The sequence below is a fragment of the Watersipora subatra genome, chromosome 3, assembly GCF_963576615.1.
Source record: "Watersipora subatra chromosome 3, tzWatSuba1.1, whole genome shotgun sequence".
In the NCBI taxonomy this organism is placed as follows: Eukaryota; Metazoa; Bryozoa; class Gymnolaemata; order Cheilostomatida; family Watersiporidae; genus Watersipora; species Watersipora subatra.
This window is the reverse complement of record NC_088710.1, coordinates 20,905,248-20,933,160: the sequence shown is the minus strand read 5'-3', so window position 1 is coordinate 20,933,160 and position 27,913 is coordinate 20,905,248. Positions and strand designations below refer to the sequence as shown.

The window sequence follows — 27,913 nt, the reverse complement described above, 5'->3', positions numbered from 1 at the left end:
GTAACAACTGGAAGAGACCAGATATACAATCGTCGTTCATAGGTTTATAACACGTTTGCTAATCGTTTCTGAATCATAGTCGCGTTAACTTGAATAGAGACCTACTGCAGTCTGTTTAACTATTATACGAGCAATTGATATTAATATGCATGTTATTAAATTTACCGTAAATACCGTATATGATCTATGTGTCTTAATATATGATCACTCTGCATGTTATGACTAGATGAAAAGAAAAGACATATCAGCATGTAGACTGGATTAGTACACAGTCAGCAATACCAACAAGAAAAGACACAAGCACTTGAATGCACATCTAATTGATGCAACATTTACAATAAAATAATTAAACATTGTTGCTATTGAAACAGTCTAAAAGCGGAGAAAGAGAAAACACTCTCACTCTTGAGCTTGGTATTTTACTATCCCAGTGTAATACCTGTTGCAACCAAAGGGTCTGCTTTACCCGATTCTACCTAAAGTACAACCTGCTGAACTCAACCAAAAAGTAAATCACTTCTTTGCTAGAATAATGTGTTTACCCAAATCTTTCTGTCTTTGCTATGATATACAAATATACTATTTTTCCTTTGAAAATACTCAAAATATAATGTAGGTTAACCTTTTCAGTGAATAAAGCAATATATTTAAGCATACAAACCAAGTGCTTTTTGAGAGGGAACAAAACACCAACTCAACTAGTAGCCTATAACAATTTTGACATTATCTATGCTACATAAGCGGGCAGACATAGCTTGGCAATCAACATATGAATCGTCTAATTAAAATGATTCGCTGGCTACCGATCATGTCAAAATTTTCATTGAAAATTATAAAAGAGCATTATGTCATGATTAATCCAACTATACGTAGAATTATTCTGAAATACTAATGGGTGTTGTTTGGTGTAGATGGTAAACTACTGGGTAGGAAAGCTAGATGTTGCAGGTTTGAACCCTGCATGATGCAATTATTTTTTCCCATTTTTAGTCATGGCCTTGAAAAGATGAACAAACACAACTCTTATCGAAGTAAAAAAGATTTCTGGATTCGCTAAATGCTTTTAATAGGACTAACCCCTTCCTGAGCTTCTCAAAAATTATCCAGTCACAAAGCTCATAATTGAGCTATCTTGGTTGATGATTGGTCATTCAACTTTCACACATATAGTTTCTTTAACCTCTTTCATACCCTGCCAACATAAGACAGGCTTCTAAGTACTCAGAGTTTTATATTTGCATACAAACCGCTTGTGTACTGCCCATTATATTAGTAAATGGTATTGCATAATCCATGAGTGTGTCTCTTCAAAATCATAAAAAATAGAGATTTTATAAATGGACCAAATAGTTATTATCAAGAATATACTATGTAATCTTTAATTACGACGAGAATTACTTAATTTTGTCCTGACGATACAAGAGCCAAGCAAGAAGACTAGCTGCGTAAAAAGGCAGCGCAAAGCACTGTTGTAGAGTCACATATGATGAGCCAACGCGTGAGCTAAGCACACAGGCCCTTCCGTTGTTAGCTGGCTGTATTAAAGGTATAAAATCTGTTAGACATAAGAGCTTACAGCTGATATTTCACTACTTATTAATAGGTTAGTAGCTAGTAGATGATTATGTTTATAGAAAGGCTGGAAACAGTATGTGAAAAAACCTGGTTTATAGAAGCATTTACAAGAGCTTAGCTGAGCTCCGTCTTGATATAGTCATTATTCCTGAGCCAAGGCTGTCTGATGATATGGTGCTAAAAATATTTTAGAATAAAATAGGGATTTTTGATTGGCGCTAGACATCGGCTGGTGCTGGATCACTTCTCGACTCTTTGATAAGAGAGTAGCCTCGGTTCAAGGGAATCCTACATCTAAATGTAAAGATGATTCCATCCTGTAATGACAAGTCATATAAAGGAGACCAAGAAAAACAGATTGTCTGTACATAGGATTGCTGCATAATCGTGAAGGAGCTCAACAGCAATTAATGTCTTGAGGGAGATGCGTGATGCAGCCACCAACAGTATGCTGATCTAGTCAATATAATATCATAGGCTTATGCATGACTGTGTCATATCATGTTGAATGAGTCCGAACAAGTATACAAAGGAGTAAAAATATATATTTTTATATGCATACTATCACGATCTCTCATTCCTTTGATACAATCAAAACAATAAATGTTTTTAAAAATTTTACTTGAGTTATATGAAATCAATATAGAATGTTTGCTTTACAAGTTTACAATTAGCATTTAGTTTCAGAGTTAAACTCAAGATGCTGTATAAGCAAATATTAAACAAGTTTTGGAGTTTTCTATTCTTTGATTAATGGTTCATAAGAAGCTACATACATAGATTTCTCAGCCTATGTCGTATGGCTGCATTCCAGCTATAGCTATTAAAATCTTGGAATAAAAAATCAATTCCAAAGGATATTTGCTCTCAGTCCCTCTCCTACACTAGACCAAAGCCATACCTATTAGACCACCAAGACTGATATATTCACTAGCCGATATATGCCGCTATATGACAGCAAATACTCAACGGCTTTGCGTTCTATGCAGGGTGATTGCGTAACATGAGACAGATAGCTTGCATTAGTAAGCGTACTCAAATTTTTCATGGGCAAAATGTCAGGCTAATAGCAAGTGGCAGACAACTCTCATTACTTTTCATTGTTTATACGCTGATTTTTATTACCTGGGCAATGCTGGGTAGCACAGCTAGTTTACGTATATACATGTTAGAATTATCACAAAACAGGGTTTTGATATGCAACAATATTAGGTAAAATATTCTGGGAAAATCGTGCAGCTCACCTGATGACTCAAATAACCTGTTCAGTTATGCTGTTAACCAATAGAATATAAAATTTACTATGAAACGGCCAATAGAAACAAAACAATTAATACTGTTCAAGTAATAATAATACGACTAAACTTGCTTCAGATGGAACACTTGGTGAATAATTATCTTAAGGAAACTGATGCATAGAAGCAAGGGTTCCAGCAGATGGTGTACAATTATAAAAGCCATTAGGGAAGGCATCGTAAAATGCAGGTCAAGGCTTCCAAAGGTTGGCGGATTAGGTTGCTTTTAATTGCTGAACAATTCAAATGTTAATCTTTGATCACAAGGCTCTTTGGTCTACTGTCAACCTTCATTAATGACAAGCTAGGTCTTCTTATGTAATGTTAAAATAAAAGTGAATGGAACAGCGCAAATGAGAAAATTAAAATAGTTTTAAATAATTTAAAACATTTAGTTTATTTCTTTTCGTTTCAGTTATTTAATATTTCATACATTAACATGCATTCTTCGACCTAATGAAGAAGTATAAATGCATTAAACATTACAAGGTAAAAAAGAAATCCATATTCTTTAAAACTGTTCTTTGTTATTCAAATCGCAATGTGTGGGAATTATGTTATTACAGTTCATCTCGTACAACAGGAGGCCATAAAAATCAGCCCATTATGCACATCAATCGTGAATTATTTTTTGACAAAATAGCTAAAAATGAGGAGTATTCATCTCTACATTGACCCTCTGTAGCTAGCTTTTTGTAGGTTATACATGTGCAACTGTTTTGTAACTATACACGGCATACGCTTTGAACAAACCATATTTTCAGGTTCCGCATATAGAATAATCAGTTAGAATAATACATTTTGATGAACTTTTGACTAAGAGATTCTGAGTATATTCAAACTTCATTTTAATGTAACTTTTAATGCAGTTAGTAATTCACTAAAGCTTGCTAGTGTTCAGAGTTTCAGCATGTAAACATGGTAGGAGGAGGGAGGATGTAGCTTTCTTCTACCTCCTCTTTCCCACTCTCTCTCTCTCCTGTTGTCCCTTGCTCTCTCTCCAGCCTTTCATCATTTTTTTCTTCCAGCTTCTCTTCCGCTCTTTCTCCATATCTCTCTTTCTCTTGCTCCCTTTTTCTCCATCTCTTTTTTCCCGTAGCTCTCTTCCTCACTTTCTCCAGCTTTCCATCCATTTCTCTTTCTTTCAGCATCCTTTTTACTTTTCCTCCTCCCACTTTCTCTCTTTCTCCTCACCTTCCTCTCTTTTTCCATCTCTCTCACTATTTCTCACTCTTCTCTCTTTTTCAGCCTCCCTCTTGCTCTATTTATTTCTCTTTTTTTGCAGCCTTTTATTCGTTTTACTGTTGACCTCAAAATCCGTATTGTTTTTTTACTATGAGATCGTATATAATTAAACACTAGAATAAATACAAACCTTGACTAATAGTGGAAGTTCTTGCCAGAAATCAGAGTTGGGCATTCGGTCGAAGCCCTTCTCTCCCATACCAGTACCATAAGCGACGCCAATCACCATATAGGTGACAAACACGCTTGCCACTCTGCAATTATAGCAGTTCTTTATCATTAATTGACTATGTCAATACATTGCAACGAATTGTCAAATTAAAATTTTACTATCATTTTACATCCAAATATCAATTGAGAAGCTATTTGTTCTTTTAAATAATAAATATATAAAAATTATATTAACACAGCTCAACTTCAGTATATTAGACTATGCTTGCAGCTACAGGTATATAGATACAATAGTAACCAATTTCGTTGTAAGCTTATGAGGAGTTTTCCTCTCCTGGAATCATCTCATGAATTAGGAGATGGTTTCTGTGTATCTTTGCAGTATGAATGTTTAAAAGTAAGATATATTTATTAAAGTAGTACACACACTACAATGCATTTTCAGATATATACATGCTTACAGAGGTCTATCTCTAAACCTTAAGAGGAATCTGTGAACTAATAGAAGCTACAATAAAAATAATTATACTGGATTATAATGATTTTGTATTATCTTACATTATGTTATAAAATTATTCTATATTGGTGCTATGTTTTTAAAATCATATATAATTAGCTTCCGTACTATGTGCAATCATTTATGGATTCGTGTTCTTCTGCCTAGCCCAATTATCACACCATAAAGGGTTAAAATTAAAGGGCCACTCAAGATTTTATTAGCAAGTATAGATATTTTTCTGTTATTTGAGATTATGTTTATTGTTTTAGGTGATCTGACTCTCCGGACGTTTAGAGATTAAAATCAAAAAAACTTATTCGCGGTTAAGGTAAAGCGGTCAGAAGAAAATAATTTCTCTGAAAATGATCTCAATAATCGCAGTTACTGTTTGTCCCTCTCGTTATAACATCATCTATTGTTCGTTCAAGTTGCAGTGTTACGCGCCTCTATTGACATATATTTTATCTCTTATTTGCTAATGATTGTAAGTGTAAAACTTAAAACTTAGAGTAAAACTTCATATATAGCCTCAGATACATTGCTATTGAAGAATCAAGTGATTGAAAAATATGTTGGTTAGAGTTTGTGCCATTATTTTTCTCTAAATGCTGTGTAAAAATATGAGTACCAGATGCTGACGAGATCACATATTTATAACTTATAAACAATATTCACAACTATTAGCATCATTTTCGGGAAAGCGGACCCGTCTTTTCCTTCAGAACAATTTAACTGCTATCAAGTCGATTTTAATCTTGAAACAATCTTGGCAGCCAGATCACCAAAAACTACAAACAAAATCTTAAATGATTGACAAATATTCATACTTTCTAATAAGATACCTATTGTTAAATTTGAATAAGATATTGTTAAAATTGAATAAGATATTGTTAAATTTGAATAAGATATTGTTAAATTTGAATAAGATATTGTTAAATTTGAATAAGATATTGTTAAATTTGAATAAGATATTGTTAAATTTGAATAAGATATTGTTAAATTTGAATAAGATATTGTTAAATTTGAATAAGATATTGTTAAATTTGAATAAGATATTGTTAAATTTGAATAAGATATTGTTAAATTTAAATAAGATATTGTTAAATTTGAATAAGATATTGTTAAATTTGAATAAGATATTGTTAAATTTGAATAAGATATTGTTAAATTTGAATAAGATATTGTTAAATTTGAATAAGATATTGTTAAATTTGAATAAGATATTGTTAAATTTGAATAAGATATTGTTAAATTTGAATAAGACATTGTTAAATTTGAATAAGATATTGTTAAATTTGAATAAGATATTGTTAAATTTGAATAAGATATTGTTAAATTTGAATAAGATATTATTAAATTTAAATAAGATATTGTTAAATTTAAATAAGATATTGTTAAATTTGAATAAGATATTGTTAAATTTGAATAAGATATTGTTAAATTTGAATAAGATATTGTTAAATTTGAATAAGATATTGTTAAATTTGAATAAGATATTGTTAAAATTGAATAAGATATTGTTAAATTTGAATAAGATATTGTTAAATTTGAATAAGATATTGTTAAATTTAAATAAGATATTGTTAAATTTGAATAAGATATTGTTAAATTTGAATAAGATATTGTTAAATTTGAATAAGATATTGTTAAATTTGAATAAGATATTGTTAAATTTGAATAAGATATTATTAAATTTGAATAAGATATTGTTAAATTTGAATAAGATATTGTTAAATTTGAATAAGATATTGTTAAATTTGAATAAGATATTGTTAAATTTGAATAAGATATTGTTAAATTTGAATAAGATATTGTTAAATTTGAATAAGATATTGTTAAATTTGAATAAGATATTGTTAAATTTGAATAAGATATTGTTAAAATTGAATAAGATATTGTTAAATTTGAATAAGATATTGTTAAATTTGAATAAGATATTGTTAAATTTAAATAAGATATTGTTAAATTTGAATAAGATATTGTTAAATTTGAATAAGATATTGTTAAATTTGAATAAGATATTGTTAAATTTGAATAAGATATTGTTAAATTTGAATAAGATATTGTTAAATTTGAATAAGATATTGTTAAATTTAAATAAGATATTGTTAAATTTAAATAAGATATTGTTAAATTTGAATAAGATATTGTTAAATTTGAATAAGATATTGTTAAATTTGAATAAGATATTGTTAAATTTGAATAAGATATTGTTAAATTTGAATAAGATATTGTTAAATTTGAATAAGATATTGTTAAAATTGAATAAGATATTGTATTACTTTCTAATAAGATACCTATTGTTAAATTTGAATAAGATATTGTTAAAATTGAATAAGATATTGTTAAATTTGAATAAGATATTGTTAAATTTGAATAAGATATTGTTAAATTTGAATAAGATATTGTTAAATTTGAATAAGATATTGTTAAAATTGAATAAGATATTGTTAAAATTGAATAAGATATTGTTAAATTTGAATAAGATATTGTTAAATTTGAATAAGATATTGTTAAATTTGAATAAGATATTGTTAAATTTGAATAAGATATTGTTAAATTTGAATAAGACATTGTTAAATTTGAATAAGATATTGTTAAATTTGAATAAGATATTGTTAAATTTGAATAAGATATTGTTAAATTTGAATAAGATATTGTTAAATTTGAATAAGATATTGTTAAAATTGAATAAGATATTGTTAAATTTGAATAAGATATTGTTAAATTTGAATAAGATATTGTTAAATTTGAATAAGATATTGTTAAAATTGAATAAGATATTGTTAAAATTGAATAAGATATTGTTAAATTTGAATAAGATATTGTTAAATTTGAATAAGACATTGTTAAATTTGAATAAGATATTGTTAAATTTGAATAAGATATTGTTAAATTTGAATAAGATATTGTTAAATTTGAATAAGATATTGTTAAATTTGAATAAGATATTGTTAAATTTGAATAAGATATTGTTAAATTTGAATAAGATATTGTTAAATTTGAATAAGATATTGTTAAATTTGAATAAGATATTGTTAAATTTGAATAAGATATTTTTAAAACATGAATGACTCTTTAAACCCAACCCTTTTTAATAAGAAAACAAAACAGTCTGCGACCTCGTAAGATTTCTCAAGCACTGCATGTTCCATCTGGTAGAAGACTCTAAATCTCCATAGGATCGAGTGAAACTTATCTATGAGCTGTTGATAGAACACACAACGCACTAAGGCTAAAAATACTCTATCACCCTCTCCACTTACGCTATCAGCACTATGCTCCCTGGACTCAGTCTAAGCCAATCTCTTTTGTATGCTGGTGTTGGCTCCACTGCGGACACTTTGGGTATTCCTTTTAAGCAGGCAAGCTTGGAGTTAAGCACAAAGGAGTACTTGCCAGGCTAAAACAGGTGTCATGTCATAAAGAGGCGCTCTGCAGCAGTTCATAACAAACTGTATTCATACAATAACTCAATACATCTTGGTAGCAATGAATCTCTAATCTTAGACTAGCCATTCTGTCCTGACCACAGTCCTTTTCATGCTATATTATATTTTTTAATTTTTTGCATATTATATATGTCATATATGTAATAATATACATTATTTTATATGATATTATACTATTTTACATTGTTTTATATTATAGTATGTTATAAAGATGATTATTATATAAATATTGCAGAGATAACTATTATACCTCACTACAAAGATGTAGCGAAGCTTAACATGAAATTAAGAAAACTAGAGACGAACAGATGACAAGAGAAGGTGGAAAACAGAGTTGCATGGAAATCAGTGCTAAGACATTTAGAAATCAAAGACGTCTATCATTCGATAGTCATTGTCGAAATGACCAACTGAAAGAGAGAAATACTATGTTATATATTACACATTATATATTGAGTTATGTTATGCCACTAACGTTATGCTATATAATTATTTTGTTAAATATATATGTTGTAATGTACTATATTATATTATGTAATATTTTAGTATACAGCTAGCTAAATGTCTGGCAGTGCATGGGTATTAAAAACAGCTTATAAACAGTGGCAGGTAATGTAGTTGCCTGCCACTTGCCGTTAGCTTGGCACAATGCCACTTACTAATTTGAGTATGCTACTATCTATATTGCTAAATTTACCAATATGAGCCGTGAGAGCAAGCTTTAGTGACATTGCGGAACACAGATTGCTATGTGTATTTTAACCTACATAACAGCTCATATCGCCTTACTCAAATTGTCGCATCTCGTGTAGTTTAACTGGTAAGATTATTGCCTGCTGAACAGGAGGTTCCGAGATCAAATCCAGCAATAAGTGAATGTTTTATTTCTAGGTTTTAATAGCTATAGCTAGACAGCCCGAATGATGAGCTTTGAGATTTATACATATATATAACAAGCATGGTTTGCTAGGACATGCTTGTCAGCCGGACTGACAAGCATGTTCTAGCAAACCAACCAGATATAGTGGTGGTGGACAAAGAGAACAAGAGGGCTACTATAATAGATATAGCAGTACCTAATGACTACAATATAGCCAGCAAAGAAAAAGAAAAGGTAGAGAAATATCTCCCTCTTGGAGAAGAGATTGAAAAATGCTGGGATGTAAGAACAACTGTAATCCCAGTAGTCATTGGGGCACTGGGCGCAATAACACTGGTGCATAAAATGTGGCTTGCCCAAATACCAACAGCAATCAACTCACGAGTTGCAGAAAAGTGCACTATTGAGAACAGCTAAGATCTTGAGGCGAGTGCTCAAACTCCCAGGTCTCTGGTAGGAGACCCGAGTTAGAGCAGAAATTACCACCCATATGGGTTAACCGGGGTGAGGAAACAATTTTTTTAATTTATATATATAAATATATTCCATGATATATACATATATATAGATGTTCCATGATATATCATGATAATTTATAGGTTATAGTGTAACAAATAGAATATTCAACTGGCGAGTAATCAATAATCACATAAAATCCTTTTCAAGTGCTGTAGTGTTTATCTCACCAATGATATACAGCCCCCAAGGATAGCCGACGGCGCTCATATGGGCGGGGTTTTATGATGAAGCTCTGTTGGGATTAACCCGAACACGGCACCCGAACAAACAAATATGCTGAATAAAGCACCTTGTAAATTTACGAATATTACGAACTATAGTGGTTATTTTACTTATCTGTTGAATTCATTTTGTTGTCAAATAAATATAGTATCCCAATATTGTCACCGTTATGATCAGTCAGCTGCCATTCACAAGCATTCGTGATATTAATAGTCACAATCGTAAAATAGCTCAAATTCGGTTTTGCATTTAGATTTTGAGTATGAAAACTACACTGCACAGCTTTGCCTGCTGTCCCATCTTATTGGCAAGGTAAAACAATGTGAAACCGATGAAAGACTTTGTCATTTTATATTAGGGGTGGCAAAATATTAATCAAAAACTAGAAAAAAAATGCCGTTGTTCGGGTAATTATATTAAACTTTAGGCATATACTACGACCTTTACTAATTTTAACATTACTAAAAGTAGGTAATTTGAAATGTTTTATTTTGAATAGATACATTATTTTGGTTAGGTATTACCCCTACATTGCAGAAATTCAATGTTTGCTATTGTGACCCGCGGGGTCTACTGGCTGAATAAGCTAATGAAACGATAACAGCGATTCGTGTTTTCTAAAACCTAACAAGGCAACGCGACCGCCCCGCGAGAGTTGTGTTTGCTTTGAAACCCAGGTTAGCACAATCCTAATAGAGCTCCATTATTAAACCCCGCCCATATGATAGCCGTCGGCTATCCTTTTGGGCTGTATATCATTGATCTCACTGATGTTGTGATTGGTCGATTTTTTGCATAAATTGATCTTACTAAATAAAACACACGCTTACATAAGCATGATGTTTATTTAAGATTAAAACTTGCTGAGATGGCTGATTTTGGGTAAACCATCTCAACCAGTCTCAGCAGCTTTCCATAGCATATCCTTCTGTATCACTGTCCATAACATTGCAGAGACCAGCATTAAACTTTGCACTAATGTTGCGCTCTGCAACATTGTATTAATAATTTGCGGGTAAAACTTTAAATGTTCTATCTAGTATAGGTATTGCATGAGTTGGGAGGACTCACAGAAATATTATTCTCTCTGCTTCAGCAAACTACTATCTATGTTTAAAGTGGTCCTACATCTACAGAAGCTAGATATTTAACACTAGGACATCGGAAAAACCATATTTTCAGACAGATGGATCCTAAACTTCAGGTGTTATTTTAGCAATAATGCCTGCATCTTAACCTTTGGTCACTGATGTACATAAGCCGGACTCACCGTCTTAGCGGAGCATTCTTTAGGATCCTTACACTTCAGAGTTGCTTCCTCTCTGCTGCAGTTCAGACCGATATAAAGTTCTTTGTGGGAACTGAAAGTATACCAATTATCAATATTGTATGTTTCTATGAATGGCATGAAATTAAATGTAATTGACACGAAGGTTATCACAGCCAGAAAAATTGCGTTTCTAATTTTACATTCTAATAAGTACTGTATATGCATAAGATTGTCTTGCTGTCTGTCGTTTTTGACAATGACTTGCATCTTACATCAGACTAGCGATGTATGCTTGGATCAGGCAGTATGGTAGAGAAGAGGTGACCCAGTTCTCAGTATCTACCACTTCCGAAACTGTCAGATTAACCTGAAGGGTGCCTTTGCAACACGTCCAGTCTAACAGAGCCAGGTAATAATGTATATGCATAATAGTAGAATATACTGGAGTTGTTGACAAATGTCTCAAGTGGATTAAAAACTTGTTTTGTAAGACACACTTCTTACAAGTTAAATAAGGCCGTGTCTGCAGTAGTTTTCATTAATATCACTTCTAAACATTGTGTTAAACACATTTTCCAATTTGCCTCAGTATGATATTATTGTCTCAGCATTGAGACAGATATGTGGACGAGCATAATCAGTATGATAACAACATGGTAAATAGGTCGCAATGACCTATATATAGATATAGGCATCTTATGTAAATAGTATGCTGGTATATACGAGAGGTGAAGGTTCCTGACGCGGTGCTAGTATCAGTGGCAGTAACAGCAGTAGTAACATTGATGGTAATACTAGCAGTAGTAGTGGTAACAGCAATAGTAGTAGCAGAGGCACCAACAGTAGTAGTAGTAGCAGTAGTAGTAGTAGCACTAGTAATATTAGTAGCAATAATAGTAACAGCAACAGTAGTTGCAATAGTAAAACTACATGTATATAGCTGCTAGGGTCGCAAAAATAGTAGTAGTAGTAATAATAATAATAGTAGAAGTGATGGTAGTAATAGGAGTAGCTGTAGTAAGAATAGTTGCAGTAACAGTAGTAATATGAATAGTAGTAGTAGTAGTAATAGTAGTAGTATCAGTGTAAGAAGTGGTAGTACTAGTAGTAGTAATAGTTGTAGTAATAGTAGTAATAATAGTGGTAGTAGTAGTAGTGGCGGTAGTAGTAACAAGAACACTAATACTAACAGTAGTAATATCAGTAGCACTAGTAGTTATAGTAGAACAGTGTTGATAATACTGGCAGAAGCAGTAGTAGTAGCATTGACAGCTGTAGCAGTAGTATTACGGGACAAACAAAGTTGTGCAAATTGTACAAACATGAATATTTTGATTGTCGGTAACCAATCATCTCATAGTAGATTTATCTCAGGTTACTCGACTATGGTTCTATAATAAAGACATGACTAACTCGTGTGAGTGGTAAACGTGCAGTCGGAGCTGGCCCCTCTCCATCATTAGCCTTGAAACATTTCCCATGCTTGAGCATTCCTTGTTTTTTGAGTTCTCATAGACGAGCTGTAATGTAGCCATGGCTAGCATAACTACTGGGGCTCTAATGGTACAAATAATAACGCAAGTAATGATAATACATTGTAACAACAATAAAAAAATATTCTGCTTGTCATAAAAGTTACTTAGCACGACTGCCTCCACAAGCTAGACACTAGCATTTGTCAAATTTTTTGAAGAGAAATTAATTTTAATTAATTTTGTCAAATTGTGTAAAGAGAAATAGTCAAGATTATAATTTTTCGTCAGTTTTTATTTATGTTAGAGAACAAATAGGAATGTGGTTTTCTCCAAATGTAAAGAGTAGTTGATACCATTTGGTTCAGGCAGGAACCGTATTCTGTAAAATTCCTTCTCTGGCAAAGACTCAGCTGGTACATTTCTCCTGGGCGTTCTTTATCGCTTCCTTCTACCTTCAAACTTATCAGGGGAAATAAATCAGCATTTGCTACATATCAAGGCTCGTTCACGTAAGACTATTTCACAGTTTTAAGTCCTCTACTACAAAAATTGCACCTGTAAACAGCAAGCTGACTATGACATCAACTGTACCAGCAATTATAGTTGTCAGCAATTAAATTTGTCAAGATTTGCTGTTGGCTGTCAGCTGGCCAATCTCGGTCAGCCATTATGTCATTTGCCACTTTTACTGAGTAACCATACATTGACTTGCTGACAATTTATATTTAAAAGAAAGTGGACACGCCTGACATTGATCTATTTTTATTATTATTAGTACCCTGGCAGTCCATGAGAGATCATCATGTGTAATAACTATGTGCACAATTATTTTTATATATGACAAGATGGTCGATCAGCGAAGGTGATAGAGTGTTTGTCTACTGGGTTAAAAGTCGTGAGTACGAATCTTGTTGAAAACAATCTTTTTTCCTAACCTTTGAGCATGGCTTCGTATGAACATACACGGCTATGATTATACATACTAGAGACCAGTACACTGGCAGCCCGGTGTGTCGTGAGAGATCGTCATATGTAATAATTAATTGCATGATTATTCCAAAAAGGGTGAAGGCGGTGTAACAAACTGAATCCTGAGATCGATTCTCGTTGAAAGCAACCTTTTTTCTAACATTCAACGTGTCTTCAGACAGACGAACGGACGTAATTCTAATTATAGTAAAGATTATTTGCTGTTCTGTGAGATAAACAAAGGATTAACTTTAAATCACTGATATAAACAAATGTATAGTATCCCAACTGGTGTAGTGAGCTTCTAGGAATAGTTAACTGCAAAAGCTGGGCATCACACTCACTTAGTACAAACACACCTTTAGGTAGGTTAATTACATCATTGACTTATAATGTACTGTTGAGGAAATAAACTATATTACTGTGATATATTCGTTCTATACAGTATTCTAAAGATCATGGCTGTATCTTCACAAACTTAATTCAAATTCATGTGTGGCTTCAATCTCATTAACTGTTACTTGCCTTCCGTAGGCATTTGCTGCCATAACATAGTACCAGATCTGTACAAGCCACGTACCATGCACCTGCATCTGTTGACTAATCATGCGAATGCTTTGGCTGTAAATACTTTGGCAGAAGTGTTGCTTGCCATATATGAAAATTTAACTGCGCTATATTTTCAAACAATGGTGACCAAAAAAACACGCTCTAGGATTCATGAGTTCTTCAAAGTTTCCAAGGTTGAATTGTCTACATTTTGCGAGCAAGCACTTTCTGTTACCTTTCTGAACATACCAGCACATGCAGACTACTTGTTGACACCTGACAAGTGAGTATTAAAATAATATTTGCCTATAATCCATGCGATGGGCCAAACATCGCAGTCATGATAAATTAACTGCCAGCTGAGCCTGCTTTATACAAGACTGCGGAAAGTGCGTCAACCAGGCTTGATATTTACAATTATCCCTTAGTCATAGGGTTGTCTCTCTTGCTTCTCATTTTACTGTCGCAAACTTTGTTATTTCATCTTTTTTCCTTTTTATTATTTTGTCCTTCCCCTTTCTCCCTTTCTCCTCTTTTATTTTAGAGTATTTCCCTATCTCCTTATTTCTCCTTCATTCTTCGCAATATCCCTCTTTCTGTCCGTTCCCCAATTCCTTGTTTCATTACGTTTATTTCTCTGTTCTTTTGCCTTTCCTCTCTCTTCTCAATATAGCTACCTCTTGTATTCAAAACAGTGAAAACATTGTCTAAAAATAGCAACATAAAGCCTATGCACTCTTGCATCAACCGATCAGCTCAGAGCCACTTTTGACCTTTTCAAAATCTCGTCTCCAGTTTCTATTAGAGGCCATTAGACGTTTCTTAATGGTCACTGATATCTTATCTCGGTCTTCACTGCACTGTGTTCCTAGTTCACTTGTAGTTGTTCATTCTAGCATGATTTCCCTGTCTCACTAGGTTTAATTTATTTCATATCCTTGTATGTGTCATCCAACATAGCTCTCTATGCCTTTCAGTTAAGGTGCAGATTTGCTTCTGTAGCTTTGCAAGCCACCATGTCTCTTTTAAATTTGTAGATTTGCACTTCCTGTTTTCTGGAGAATGACCTATACTGTCTGAATATTCAGTCTATTGTCATTCGTTGGTTGATTTCTTTGCTATCTTCATTTGATTGGCATATTTTAGTTATTTTTCACAAATCGATATACTCCTTTAGTATACACTAATACATATACACTTATATGTGTACACTAATACATATACACTTATATATGTACACGAATACAGCAAATGTCAACAACGGTTACAAGCTTAGAGAGACTCATACAGTGTGTACGTACATACATACATACTTACAGTGTGTACGTACATCTGAAGAGGCATTTCTATTAAAGATTTAAACATCAAAAATGGAAATTTCTTCCCTCGCAGCCACTAGATAATACTTCCATGATTCTCAATAGCCTATTGTTCTTGAGCACTTAACACATCTTTTATCTTAACACAGAGTTAGCTACGATAAGTCCACTTTTATACTTTTATTCTCCTGCGGGTGTAGGCTTACATCCTTCTACTAAAATAAATCATCTTTAATCTGCGTAGAATGATTATTAATATCTCACATAGATGGTAAACTTGTATGACCCACAAGAGCAATTGTGGAGCCATATTCCTTAGAAATAGTATCCCATCAGTATCCCATCGTTCCTGATCAAATCAAACAAGGGGAATCATTTTGAACCTTTAATAAAACAACGAAGGTTTTTCATGAAGCTCTGGATATTCGCTAACAGAAAATTAATTTAAATTTTACTTTATTTATTAGGTCTCTCTCTTTGCAGTATAACTTTCCCTACGTATCTGGTATTCCTACCGTTGAGACTGAATGTTTCTCTGTCCTAGAAGAGTAACAATATACAATGTACTTCCATACTTGAAAAAGTTTAGAGTTGCCCGCTGCCAACGAATTCGCACCCTACCATTTCAACGATCCGGAGTTGCGCTATACAGATTTTTCCAAGATTTCCGATGTATCATTCAGCATAATTGCGTTTCTATCATATCGAATACTACTCTCACAGCAAATGTCTTCGTACAAATTTAGCGAAGTGAAATGGCATTGAAAGCATTCGAATTTTACCATTTCTATGATTCGGAGTGGAAACAACTCCGAACCCATTCGAAGCGTGGAATAAAGTGATAGTATTTAGACGGTGATGATGTTGCATTTGTGTAATGGCCAAGAGTGCTTGACTTGCTAGAAATAACTTTCAATTTCTAGAAAGGCTACTTCTAGTGACAGAGAGGGTATCTGATCTAAAATCGCTCCGCCTGCCAATTCAACAGATTAGTCTAAGGAAGCTAACTCCCCTATTTGGTTAGCCTAAAATGGCTAACCCTTCCCTTCATTATTCAGGAATACACTCTACTAAAATATGAAAAACAAGACTATGATTAGAGATCAACTGTGACAACTAAAATGGTTCAGAGATTATGCTGCTAATAAAAATGTTACAGAAAACAGAAAGTATCTCATAAAAATTTTGATAATGTATCACTACCCAAATTATCTTTTCCGTACATATCAACTGTTAAGTTTTGCCTTCACTCAATCCATCAATCTTTGCAAATTCGTTATCATCTGTTCGATGCCAAGTTTTGCGGCTAGGAAAAAGATTGCTTGTATTGGGATCCGAACTTGCAGCTTCCGCCTTGATAGGCTGACACTCTACTACTTACACCAATCAACCGCAGTAGTATTGCATTCCCGAATAGTTGTATGTATAGCTTACTACGCCTGATAATCTCTTACAGCGCTCCAGACTGCCAAGTCCTAATATAACACACTACATGAAGCTCAATTTAGCCAGAATTTTTGATTAGACAAAAGCGTTGCCACAGCTACATTATTTTAAATGTAATACTTACATTCTGCCCTTCAACGGACTGAGGTCCACCTTTTCCCATTGGTTGTCATCCGTCAACACGAGGGCAGAGCATTCCGTCCCATTTTTCACGCTCTCAATTGTCACCTGAGATGTACTCCTCTCAATTTTGAACACCAGAACAATTGCAATAGCAAGAAATAATCTTACTCCTGACACCATTGTTGAAGAGTAGAGCTACTAGGCACAAAATACAGCAACAGGCAGTCCAAGTTGACCGAGAGAACAGCACTGATACTCCGATAGTATTGAAGCTTGGATAAGGAAATCTGTACTTTGAACAGTGGCATGCTAGTCAAGTGGATATTGATGGGATGTGTCATCAGGGTTAAATCTGTTGAGATAAGGCGAGAGAGAATATTACGGTGGCCCGTGTAGTTAAACAGTGGTAGCTGGTGTTAAGAAGAGATTGTTTACAGTGCTAAAGTCCCGGAGTCGCTAGATCTCGAGCCAAAAACATTACCGCCTTTATAAATATCTGATGCATCTCAATTGGCACAATTAGTGACACGTTCAAGCAGGTGGCTGAAGAACTTTAGAAAACAGTTTTTATAAATGTAGGATCTACAGCCCCAGACGAGGCATGATTTGAGCTATGAACACTTTGACGACGCAACATTAATTTCAGTCAAACAATATGCTTGACAATGTTAAACATTTAATTTGACAACTGACACTTTTCTTATTGGCATAAACTAACATCAAGATAATACCAGCCCATGGTGTGGCAGTGTATGGAGGAGAGTTTAATATTGGTCTAGGTGGACTGTAGGTAGTTTTGTCCCTATTATCCAGATAATGCCAGCCCATGGTATGGCTGTGTATGGAAGAGAATTCAACATACTGTAGGTCTAGATGAGCTGTAGGTAGTTTTGTCCCTATTACCCAGATAATGCTAGCCCATGGTATGGCAGTGTTAGAAGAATGTAATATATAGGCTTAGGTGGACTGTTGGCAGTTTTCTCTCTTCATTTCAGAATCGGAGTAATAATTGATAACCTTTGTTAGCCTGAATATACATGACTATATTTCTTGGCTTTGCACATAAACGCAATCGAAAGATTTATACAGATTCAAAGCTGCTAAAAAATTCCAAACCTGATTTATGACTGTAGATTATATTCTTTACTAGCTTTTCGTATTTTTAAAAAGGTTATCATCGATGATAAACTACTTACCTACTGCCAGCTATTCTCATGAGCTGGTGTTATCTGAATATTAGAGAATATTAGTGTTTTATATGAATATAACCTATTAGGTTATATTTGAATAAAAGTTGCTATAGTATAACTTTTATTACGAAACGCCACAAGAGTAACAAGTCACCCACAAGAGTAACTATTTACAAACAGTTTTGTATAGCAACAGAGTAATTTAAACAGTTTTGTTATAAAAACTTTCAGTTTATTTGTAGACTGCAGACTGTCCAATTACATTCCTCTGGTAAGATCCCAATGTAACACTGATGTGACCTTCAGGGAGAACACATTTAATTACTTTTTGTCAATAGAATTTAGCTTACAAACGTAACCAGGTTATAGATAGCCTACTTCTTAGAAATGGTGGCCAGTTTAAAAATAAATACTAAAACCTATCCCCTGATTGGCTGATGATTGTATAAATTGTGCACTGATTAACATATTACAAACCATGCACTGATTGGCTAATGCTATCAGGATATTGGCTCAAAAATATTATGTATGAGGTGTTGCTAAATCTGAGGGAAGCTAAAAAAATCAAAGAAGTAGATGAAATTGAAGCTATAACTATGTTGGGTGCCTTGGGTATCGACCCTCTATTTGCAACTATACCAAAATGCTACCGTATTAATTACAAATTAACCATCAGTTACACTTCTATCTATTATTACTATTATTATTATTATTCCATCTATCATTATTTACAAGATTCATATTTACTCTCATCGTTTGTTATCCGTAACTTAAGTACAGGTCTTGTAATTACATAAAATCTTGTGGAATTCATATTGAATTTTGCTAGATTTTATTGTTTGTCATAGCTGATTAAGTTACGAATGTTTATCACTTTCAGTACTGATGTCATATAAACATAGTAACGTACCCTGTCTAATCAAAAGTACCGTACTTGAGTTTATTATGTACTCTACTCGTTATAGTTAAAGAAACAATGTTGTTGGGTCCTGACTAAAGGTTGTGGAATGGTATACATATACATACTACCCTATTGAAGGTACAAAATGAAATATGGTCAAAAATGGTTGGCCACCAAAGGTACTGCTTCCTGTAATAGCGTATCTCTGTGAACTTCCTGTCTGAATATAAAAGGGAGAGACGCACTTATCCCTTAAAGCGGGATATCACATAGTAAACACATAGCGTGGAGATACGGTATGAATACTGGTCTCTCTCCCTCTCTCTCTCTTCCTCTCTCTCTCTCTCTCTCTCTCTCTCTCTCTCTCTCTCTTCCTCTCTCTCTCTCTCTCTCTCTTCCTCTCTTCCTCTCTCTCTCTCTCTCTCTCTCTCTCTCTCTCTCTCTCTCTCTTCCTCTCCCCTCCCCTTATCCCTTATCTATTACCTGGAATTACTAGCACCTGCATAATTGGGCATTAAAATCTCTTTTTATCAATGACAATAACAATATAAAGTAAGTACATATACATTATTTACATGCTAAACCAATAGCTGTCTACCTACAAAGAAAGTTTTTTACATGTAATTTATTTGACAAAGCTATTGGCACATATTTTTAATTGAGCTGAATGATAGTATTCTTACAAATTTGCCAGTTTTGGGAGATTTTTGAAAATATTTTGTATTTGTGTCTAATTTGGTGTATTAGACACTCACTTTCTTCATTAATGTCTCAGCTTGAAATCTATCCCTTATTCCAGCTCACCATACTTCCACTGATCACATCATAAAATATTTGAACATAGTTCCTTATTACAAACTTGCTTATTTCGACATAATTATGTGCAAACATATGACAGACATTGTTTTTTATTCCGTGACACTAACACATCCAACATCATGTTTTACTTTATGAGCTTTCTATTAATCCAACCTTTTTTCTATTAATCCAACCTTCTTTCTATTAATTCAGCTATTTTATTTAATAGCTGCGGAGTAAACTTACCGAAGATGTATAGAGAACGACAGTCAATCTCCCAGCTGGGCAATGACACGACCAATCAGCAAAAGCCCGGGTCTGCTGGCAGAAGGACGGCTTATCCCACCCGGTCCGAGAGGTAGCCGACGACCCAAATCGGCCGAAGGAAGAAAAGACCAGCCCGGCTGAGAGCATGACCGGTCGGCCACCGGACGGCAGTAATATGACTGGCCATCTAGCGGGCCAGCACTGAGAGGACCGTCCGACTCCGAGAGAATAGGGCGGGGCCTAGCCCATATACATGTATAAGGATGCATGATGAACAAAAGCGGGCAGAGCAAAGGAAGGCTTCATCCTATGCAGTGCAGTTAATTGTATGCACAAACCATTGACTGTACTTTACATCTTTATTACAAATATATACCTTACACTCGAACAAAGCGATTGGTTCTAAGGGAGCAGTAAAGGTTCCGTTGAAAAGTTAGTAGTACAACTGCCGATCTGTTGCAGATGTTAAAAGAAGTGCATAACAGAATACCATAAATTTGAACATTCAGAATTTTGAAGCATATTAACACTTGTCAGGAGAGAAATCGTCGTATTAATGTACAAGTCTACATGAGATGTACAAGTCTACATAAAATGTACAAGTCTATATGAAATGTACAAATCTATGTGAAATGTATAAGTCTTTATAAAATGTATAAGTCTATATGAAATGTACAAGTCTATATGAAATGTATGTCTATATGAAACGTACAAGTCTAAATAAAGTGTGCAATTCTATATGAAATGTACAAGTTTACATGAAATGTTTATTCTCAAGGGCCTCGAGCCAGATTATTTATCGATTTGCCTTATTGTATAATGACACGTTTCACCAATTATATTTCTCCCCTCCCCTTGACATGCCCAAAGTTCACAATTGTCTGATGGTAATAAATGACCTACAGTCTATTTACTATATGATTCATATATTTGGTATTCTGTATGTTATCACTGCATGAAGCATCAAATCTAATTTAATTTTAAAATAGCCCTGTCATTGACCATAAAAACCATCACTTACCACCTACCAACTTAATAACAAGCACTACCTGTGTTCTTCCCTTACCTAAGCTATCACATTACTTTACCTGCCTCACTGCTCATTCAATACTCCACGATAACTGCCCTAAATATCTGAGCTATAGCTTTCAAACCCTAAACCATGGTCACAAAACCAGAAACAGATTCAAATTACCTAGTGCCATAAACCACAACAAATTCAACAGTAACCTGCTAAATTCATTTAATAATCTTTGCACTCATTTAAGAACTCTTCCTCTGCAATCTTTTAAACAAAACTCAAACTACACCTACTATCCTCTGACCAATAATACCATTCACCATCTAGCCTTAAATATTTTAACATTTTTATATTACACGTTGTTTTCAAAACTAGAAAATTGTTGTCATAGGTATGCATACTATTTTCACAGAGGTATTATTTGTCCACTTTTTGTTTAAACAATACTCATATCAATCCTCAAGCTGGCGTTTTACATATTTTATGCATTCAGTTCCAATATTATTATATTAGTTAGACTATTCACTAGTTTTTTAGTTAGACTATAGTTTCTTTGCGTTCCTTTTTATTTTTTTGTTGTACACCGCTTTTTAATTAGTTTACTTGCTGTGGTACCTTGTGGAAAACATATTGTAAAATATGACTATTGATTACCACAATAAAGATTGCTCATATATATTGACAACAAACCAGAAAATTAAACGAAGTCCATTAAAATTGTGGAAAATCAGCTGCCGCTGTAGATAGCCTCCGTTTTGTAAGGTTGTTCAAATAGGTAGACGGGTAACTGGCCCACTTCCTCATCATTTTACACCAACTCAACATCAACTTCCTTTTTCATTCAAACCAATTTGTCACACAGATCACACTAAATTCTTAGGTATTTTTATTGATTCTAGTCTCACTTGGAACAAACACATCAAATATTTACTAAAACAACTGAAACCCTTATCCGGCTTACTCTACCGCACATCTGAATATTTACCCCACAAACCTCTGCTTTTATTATACAATTCCAAACCATAGATATATAAACCTAGATTGGCCAATAATAGCTATTCCTATCGGTTGCCTTGTCAGACTTAAATAGCATGACGTAACGTCATTGTATTGTACCTCACGCTTGACTGCACTGTTGTTAACAATGGAGCTTATGAAGAGAATTTGACAAAACCACATTTATTTTCACATAAAAACCTTCTTGGATACATAATCCAGTAAACTAAAGCAATTCTGTGATAATATCTGATAACCACCATAGATTAAAACTATTAAAGCTATGAATTGTTGCGAACAAATCATGAGCCATCAGGGCTTTATTTGCCACCCTCTCCTATCCCTATTCTCTCTTTTCCCCTTCTCCAAAGAAGAAGTGAGAAGGGGAAAAGAGAAAAGGGAGAAAGGAAAGGGGGGGGGCAAATAGCCCACTCACTCAAAGAGCCAGACCCTGGCTAGGTAAATAGACTAATATCATGTTGAACTAAACATGACTAAATATGATGAGTATGCAAGTATGTCTTAAGTCAAAAATGAGACAGAATGATTATTTTACAGCTGGCTATGTAGCTGGCTAGGTCACCAAAGCTGAAATGTAATGATTGTGTCACTAGCATCGTAGATGTTACCAACTATGATGTAAACCAAGCAACAAATTCCCTAATCACAGTTAAGAATCGTGGTGGCTTGACTTTGTCTTCGCCTGTGGTGATTAAGGTTTGCAACCACAGTGAGAAAGTGACGAAAGTGTTGCTTAGTAGTGCTGAATTGGTGAAAAACTTTCCCAGGCTAGCACTAAGTGCTACCATGGAGAAGTTGCTGAGATTCAACATCATGCTATTGTTTAAAGGTTGACTTGCAATAAAATTCCCATTACAGTTATTTGGTATCAAAAGATTCGCCATGTCTTACTCTGTTGTATTGTAGGTGCCAAATATGTGGAAATGTGATTACAAGCTCTTAAAAGTTAAAAAATGAACAGTTAATCGCAGCCACACGAGACCGCCGTAGTTTGGATTCGCTTTCCAAAACGGCTCAAATGGGACGTAGTTGTTACAGGATGGTTTCTGTTTACACTTTCATGCAACCTCATTTGTCAAAATATCTTTATAAATATACTTCACGCATTCAATAAAACCATGTCTATTGTTCTTACACATCTGTTTTATCGTCATTGTAATGCTGTCACTTTTAGCAGTGATATCTTATAACTTACCGTAAAAAATCGTTAAACTTTTTAACCTTAGCTCGAAGGAGTACATATCATTGCCTGATAATCATGACGAGCCTGTTGGTCACCTGTGATAATCGAAAAGTGCTGCAACAATTATTTTCGAAGTATTGGGTCATGTGATCAGATTACGATTTGACGATTGAATAATGCCGAAACAAAACTGTAAAGTAGCGAGCATAGATATTTGATACGGGAACTTTGGTAAAACCCAAAGTGTTTGTCATAAACTAGTGCTATGATAAGTTTTATATATAGCTTTTTATTGGCCTTTCAATTCACGTGAGAACATCACGTGACAAGACGATAACCAAACTGTAATGACTACGTCATCGAAATAAAGAGATTCCAATCTACGGCGGCTTTTCGTTTTTGAGCTTTTAAATGCTTGTAATCACATTTCCACGTATTTGGCACCTACAACACAACAGAGTAAGACATGGTGAATATTTTAATACTAAATAACTGTAATGTGAATTTTGTTGCAAGTCAACCTTTAAGCTACAAAGAACGGTCCACCTCAATACTATTGAGGCATTTACAACGAGGTCATCCTGAGGAACTTAAAAGCACGTCTAAGAACCTTCAATCTAGCAAATTTATTTTGTTTTTAGTTTCTTTCACTAATACCAGAAGTTTTAGGGAAGTGATGGATTTTTGCTTTCCACAATGCTGGGTTATCTATTTCTATATATGTAAAGTATTTCTTAACTAATCTCTTGTTGATTGTAATAGCAGTTGAAAACAAAATCTGTAATAAAAACACTAGCCAAATCATGCCATTAATCTATCACCCATTGAATAGCATTGATCCACCAATGTCTAGCCATAAATTGTAGATTGCATCTATAAACCAAGCCACAAAATATAATGATTGGTGTGATAAGGGTTTCTTTCATCTCAGTTTATTGATGTCACAACATTAAGCTGTAATGGAACTATCTCTTAACCTTAAATGAATAAAAAATTGCGCATGCTGACCCGGTCCGACCCGATCTTGGCCCTCATTGCTGACCCCGAGTCTGGTCCAACCCTGAATTCCTTGGTCTCGTTCCAGCTCTAGCTAAGAAAGCCATTGATTCCAATTCCCTGATCAGATCAAAACTTCACAGGCTCATCATATTTCGTCATGTTTAGTTCAGCATGATATTAGTTTATTTATCTAGCCAGGGTCTGGCTCTTTGAGTGGGTGGGCTATTTGCTCCCCCCTTTCCTTTCTCCCTTCTCTCTTTTCCCCTTCTCACTTCTTCTTTGGAGAAGGGGAAAAGAGAGAATGGGGATAGGAGAGGGTGGCAAAGAAAGCCTTGATGGCTCATGACTTGTTTGCAACAATTCATAGCTTTTATAGTTTTAATCTAAGGTGGTTATCAGATATTATCACAGAATTGCTTTAGTTTACTGGATTATGTATCTAAGAAGGTTTTTATGTGAAAATAAATGTGATTTTGTCACCTTCTCTTGATTAGCTCCATTGTTAATAACAGTGGAGTCAAGCGTGGGGTACAATACAATGGCGTTACGTCATGCTATTTAAGTCTGACAGGCTTTTTCCCTATTGGCCAATCTAGGTTTATATATCTATGTTCCAAACATTCATATTGCATTGAGGCATGGAGCAATGCACCTCCCATCCATCTTTTTGAATTTAATAACACTTCAAAAGCGCATGATAAGGACGATTCACACAAAAAACCCGCCTCACCCACAACAAACCTCTTTTCAAATCCTCATCCATACTACCTATCAGTTCACTACCGCATTATACTTTAAGCCCACCCAGAATTTTATTGTAATTACATCACTCGCACAATATATCAAACTCGATTCTCAAATTTCTGTCTAAATCTCCCACAATCGTCTTCTCGTGCAGGCCATCGCAGGGTGGATTACCAACAGGCCATTTTTTGGATCCAACTCCCTAAGATTATTAAAAGTATAAAGAAGGTGACCAGTTTCAAGAAAGAATTTAAGTTGCATCTTTTAACAGGTGAATGAAACCTAATTACCCATAAACATTGACGTTGATTACACAATGACGACAAGCCCAACGCCTCGACTAGCTATGCTATTGCGTATTATGGGCTTCATCACTTCTCCAGCTTTTTTTTTGTTTAACTAATTTTGTTGATGAAAATAAATGACAAAAACACAAAAATCAAATCAATTTTTGCAAGAAGGAATAAATGATAAGAATTGCTGTGGCAGCATGCTGTCGCGTTATGATGACTTGAAGCAAGAAGCTTCAGATTCAATAATTATCATGTGATTATTTGTGTGAAAGCGAAGCTAGAAAAGTTATACGTAATAAGTATTTATATTCACAGATTTATAAATATAGCAATTACAATTTCCCTTGTTGAACGTAGTTGACATGAAAGAGCTTATACAAGTACGTAATGTGACCTTATTGGTGTTCACATCAAGTTTATATTGGTTATGCGGCATCCAAAATTAAAAAAAATATTGTATTTGTACTAGAATCGGTGATGTATCAAGGATAATAGAGTATTCTAAAGTTTGTTTTATATGTTGCATGGAAGTAAGCTCCTAGTTATACATACTTTTGTACTATAACCACAAAATCATCCGTTTGTTAATTGCCTCGTGGTTTAAAATTGAGAGTAAAAATTGCTGTCATTATATAACATCTACATCTAACTAGAGTTGAAAACTATTGCATCATTCAACTTAAAAGCCTCAGATGCTAACACTTTCCAATAAAATTATGAGCCTGCCCGACAATATTGCAACAAAGACTGGAGTGCTGACAGCTAGGCCATGATAGAGTCACATCCTTGAGGCGTTGCCGTCTATGTGTAGCTCATGAATAGAGACAAAATGGTTGTAGCCTGACTCAATTTTAAATCTGAGATGGTTTGCGCTAACATCGCTCAAGTTAAATTCATGGTTTTGGATCTCACCATCGGATCCTTCTAAGCTAGCCTCTCTCACCGGCTCAAAGTCAACAGGGTTGTTCTACAAGAAACATGAACAGACGGACATTCAGAATTAGTCAAACAGAACGTGTCGGTTCTATACTATTAATAAGGTGATATATAGCCATAGTAGTGTCTACTCTATACTATTACTAAGGTGATATATAGCCATAGTAGTGTCTACTCTATACTATTAATAAGGTGATATATAGCCATAGTAGTGCCTACTCTATACTGTTAATAAGGTGATATATAGCCATAGTAGTGTCTACTCTATACTATTAATAAGGTGATATATAGCCATAATAGTGTCTACTCTATACTATTAATAAGGTGATATATAGCCATAATAGTGTCTACTCTATACTATTAATAAGGTGATATATAGTCATTGCAGTATGTATATGTACTAGTAGTATACTAGTCAGACTGGTATCAATCTCATAATATCAAAGTCTCAAATGTTTTCTGATGTCTGTATCTGTAGAAAGCATTAATCTATGAATGCCTAAAGAGTTGATGTTTTTGTTATCAGAATTCCTATAGGCCCTCCTATATCCCGCCTACCTTCATGCTCCGCCCCTTATCTTCCGCCTACCTTCATGCTCCCCCCTATCTCCCGCCTACCTTCATTCTCCGCCCCCTATCTCCCACCTACCCTCATGCTTCGCCCCCTATCTCCCGCCTACCCTCATGCTCCGCCCCCTATCTCCCGCCTACCCTCATGCTCCACTCCCTATCTCCCGCCTACCTTCATGCTTCGCCCCTTAACTCCCACCTACCTTCATACTCTTCTCTAGTGCCAACCGCCTCACATTGTGACACGTGAGTTTTACACTGTTTACTGTCATGACAGATGTAAAGGTAAGAACAAATTCTTGAGGGAACATTCCGGTTGTTAACCAGAATGTGTCTGACTTTCCATCGATAATGTTTTCTGGAGGAAACTTCTGGTCTGAAGAGGAGGCTAAGCTAACTGTAGTGCCAGCTGCACCCAAGGCGATATCAAACATTTCTCTGTCAATAGAGAGCAACAGCTTTAGAGACTTTATAGAATTTTCAAGACAAATTTTATCCCTGGCTCACAAGTGAGTGCTTCTGAAAGTAGAAATTGCGTAATATTTCATCAAGCATGAACAAACACTTATTCATAACAAATGATTAGCATAAATTCTTGTTTATAGACAAGGACAGTGTATTTAACAAATGCTACATGCAATGCAAGCATGATAGGTATGACCTAAATATGGGAAACGGCACAAAAGGTGCAAAAGCACTGCTTACCAATCTTGATTAATTTAACAGTAGAAAATTACACTGCGCTATTGCGTTAATTCAGGTATGACAAGCGGATACAGCGTTTACAAATTGCTTAGCAACCGCTTGAATGATAGGTTGACGGTTGGCAGTTACATCGACCCGCTCCTAATCTAGCATAGCGGCTGTGTAAGCAAGCAAAGACACCAGCCAATCAGAACAGGAGGCAACCTCTTGGCAACAGATAAACAAACTTTACTATTTACTAGTATCTAAGAGAGCGCTTATAAAGTAGAGAGAGCCACAT

General features: G+C 34.4%; 1 protein-coding gene across 1 annotated transcript; it reads right to left on the bottom strand.

The window, feature by feature from the left end:
* Positions 1-611: 611 nt before the first annotated feature.
* Positions 612-27,699, bottom strand: LOC137390417 (uncharacterized). The gene is made up of 11 exons (XM_068076750.1): positions 27,634-27,699; positions 27,132-27,366; positions 26,205-26,389; positions 17,703-17,844; positions 17,011-17,204; positions 12,957-13,062; positions 12,542-12,648; positions 11,129-11,219; positions 8,052-8,188; positions 4,246-4,369; positions 612-1,892 (listed from the first exon to the last, which is right to left on the bottom strand). Exons 2-11 carry the CDS (start codon positions 27,360-27,362, stop codon positions 1,794-1,796), a joined length of 1,416 nt encoding a protein of 471 aa, XP_067932851.1. The 5' UTR covers positions 27,363-27,366; positions 27,634-27,699; the 3' UTR covers positions 612-1,793.
* Positions 27,700-27,913: the final 214 nt, after the last annotated feature.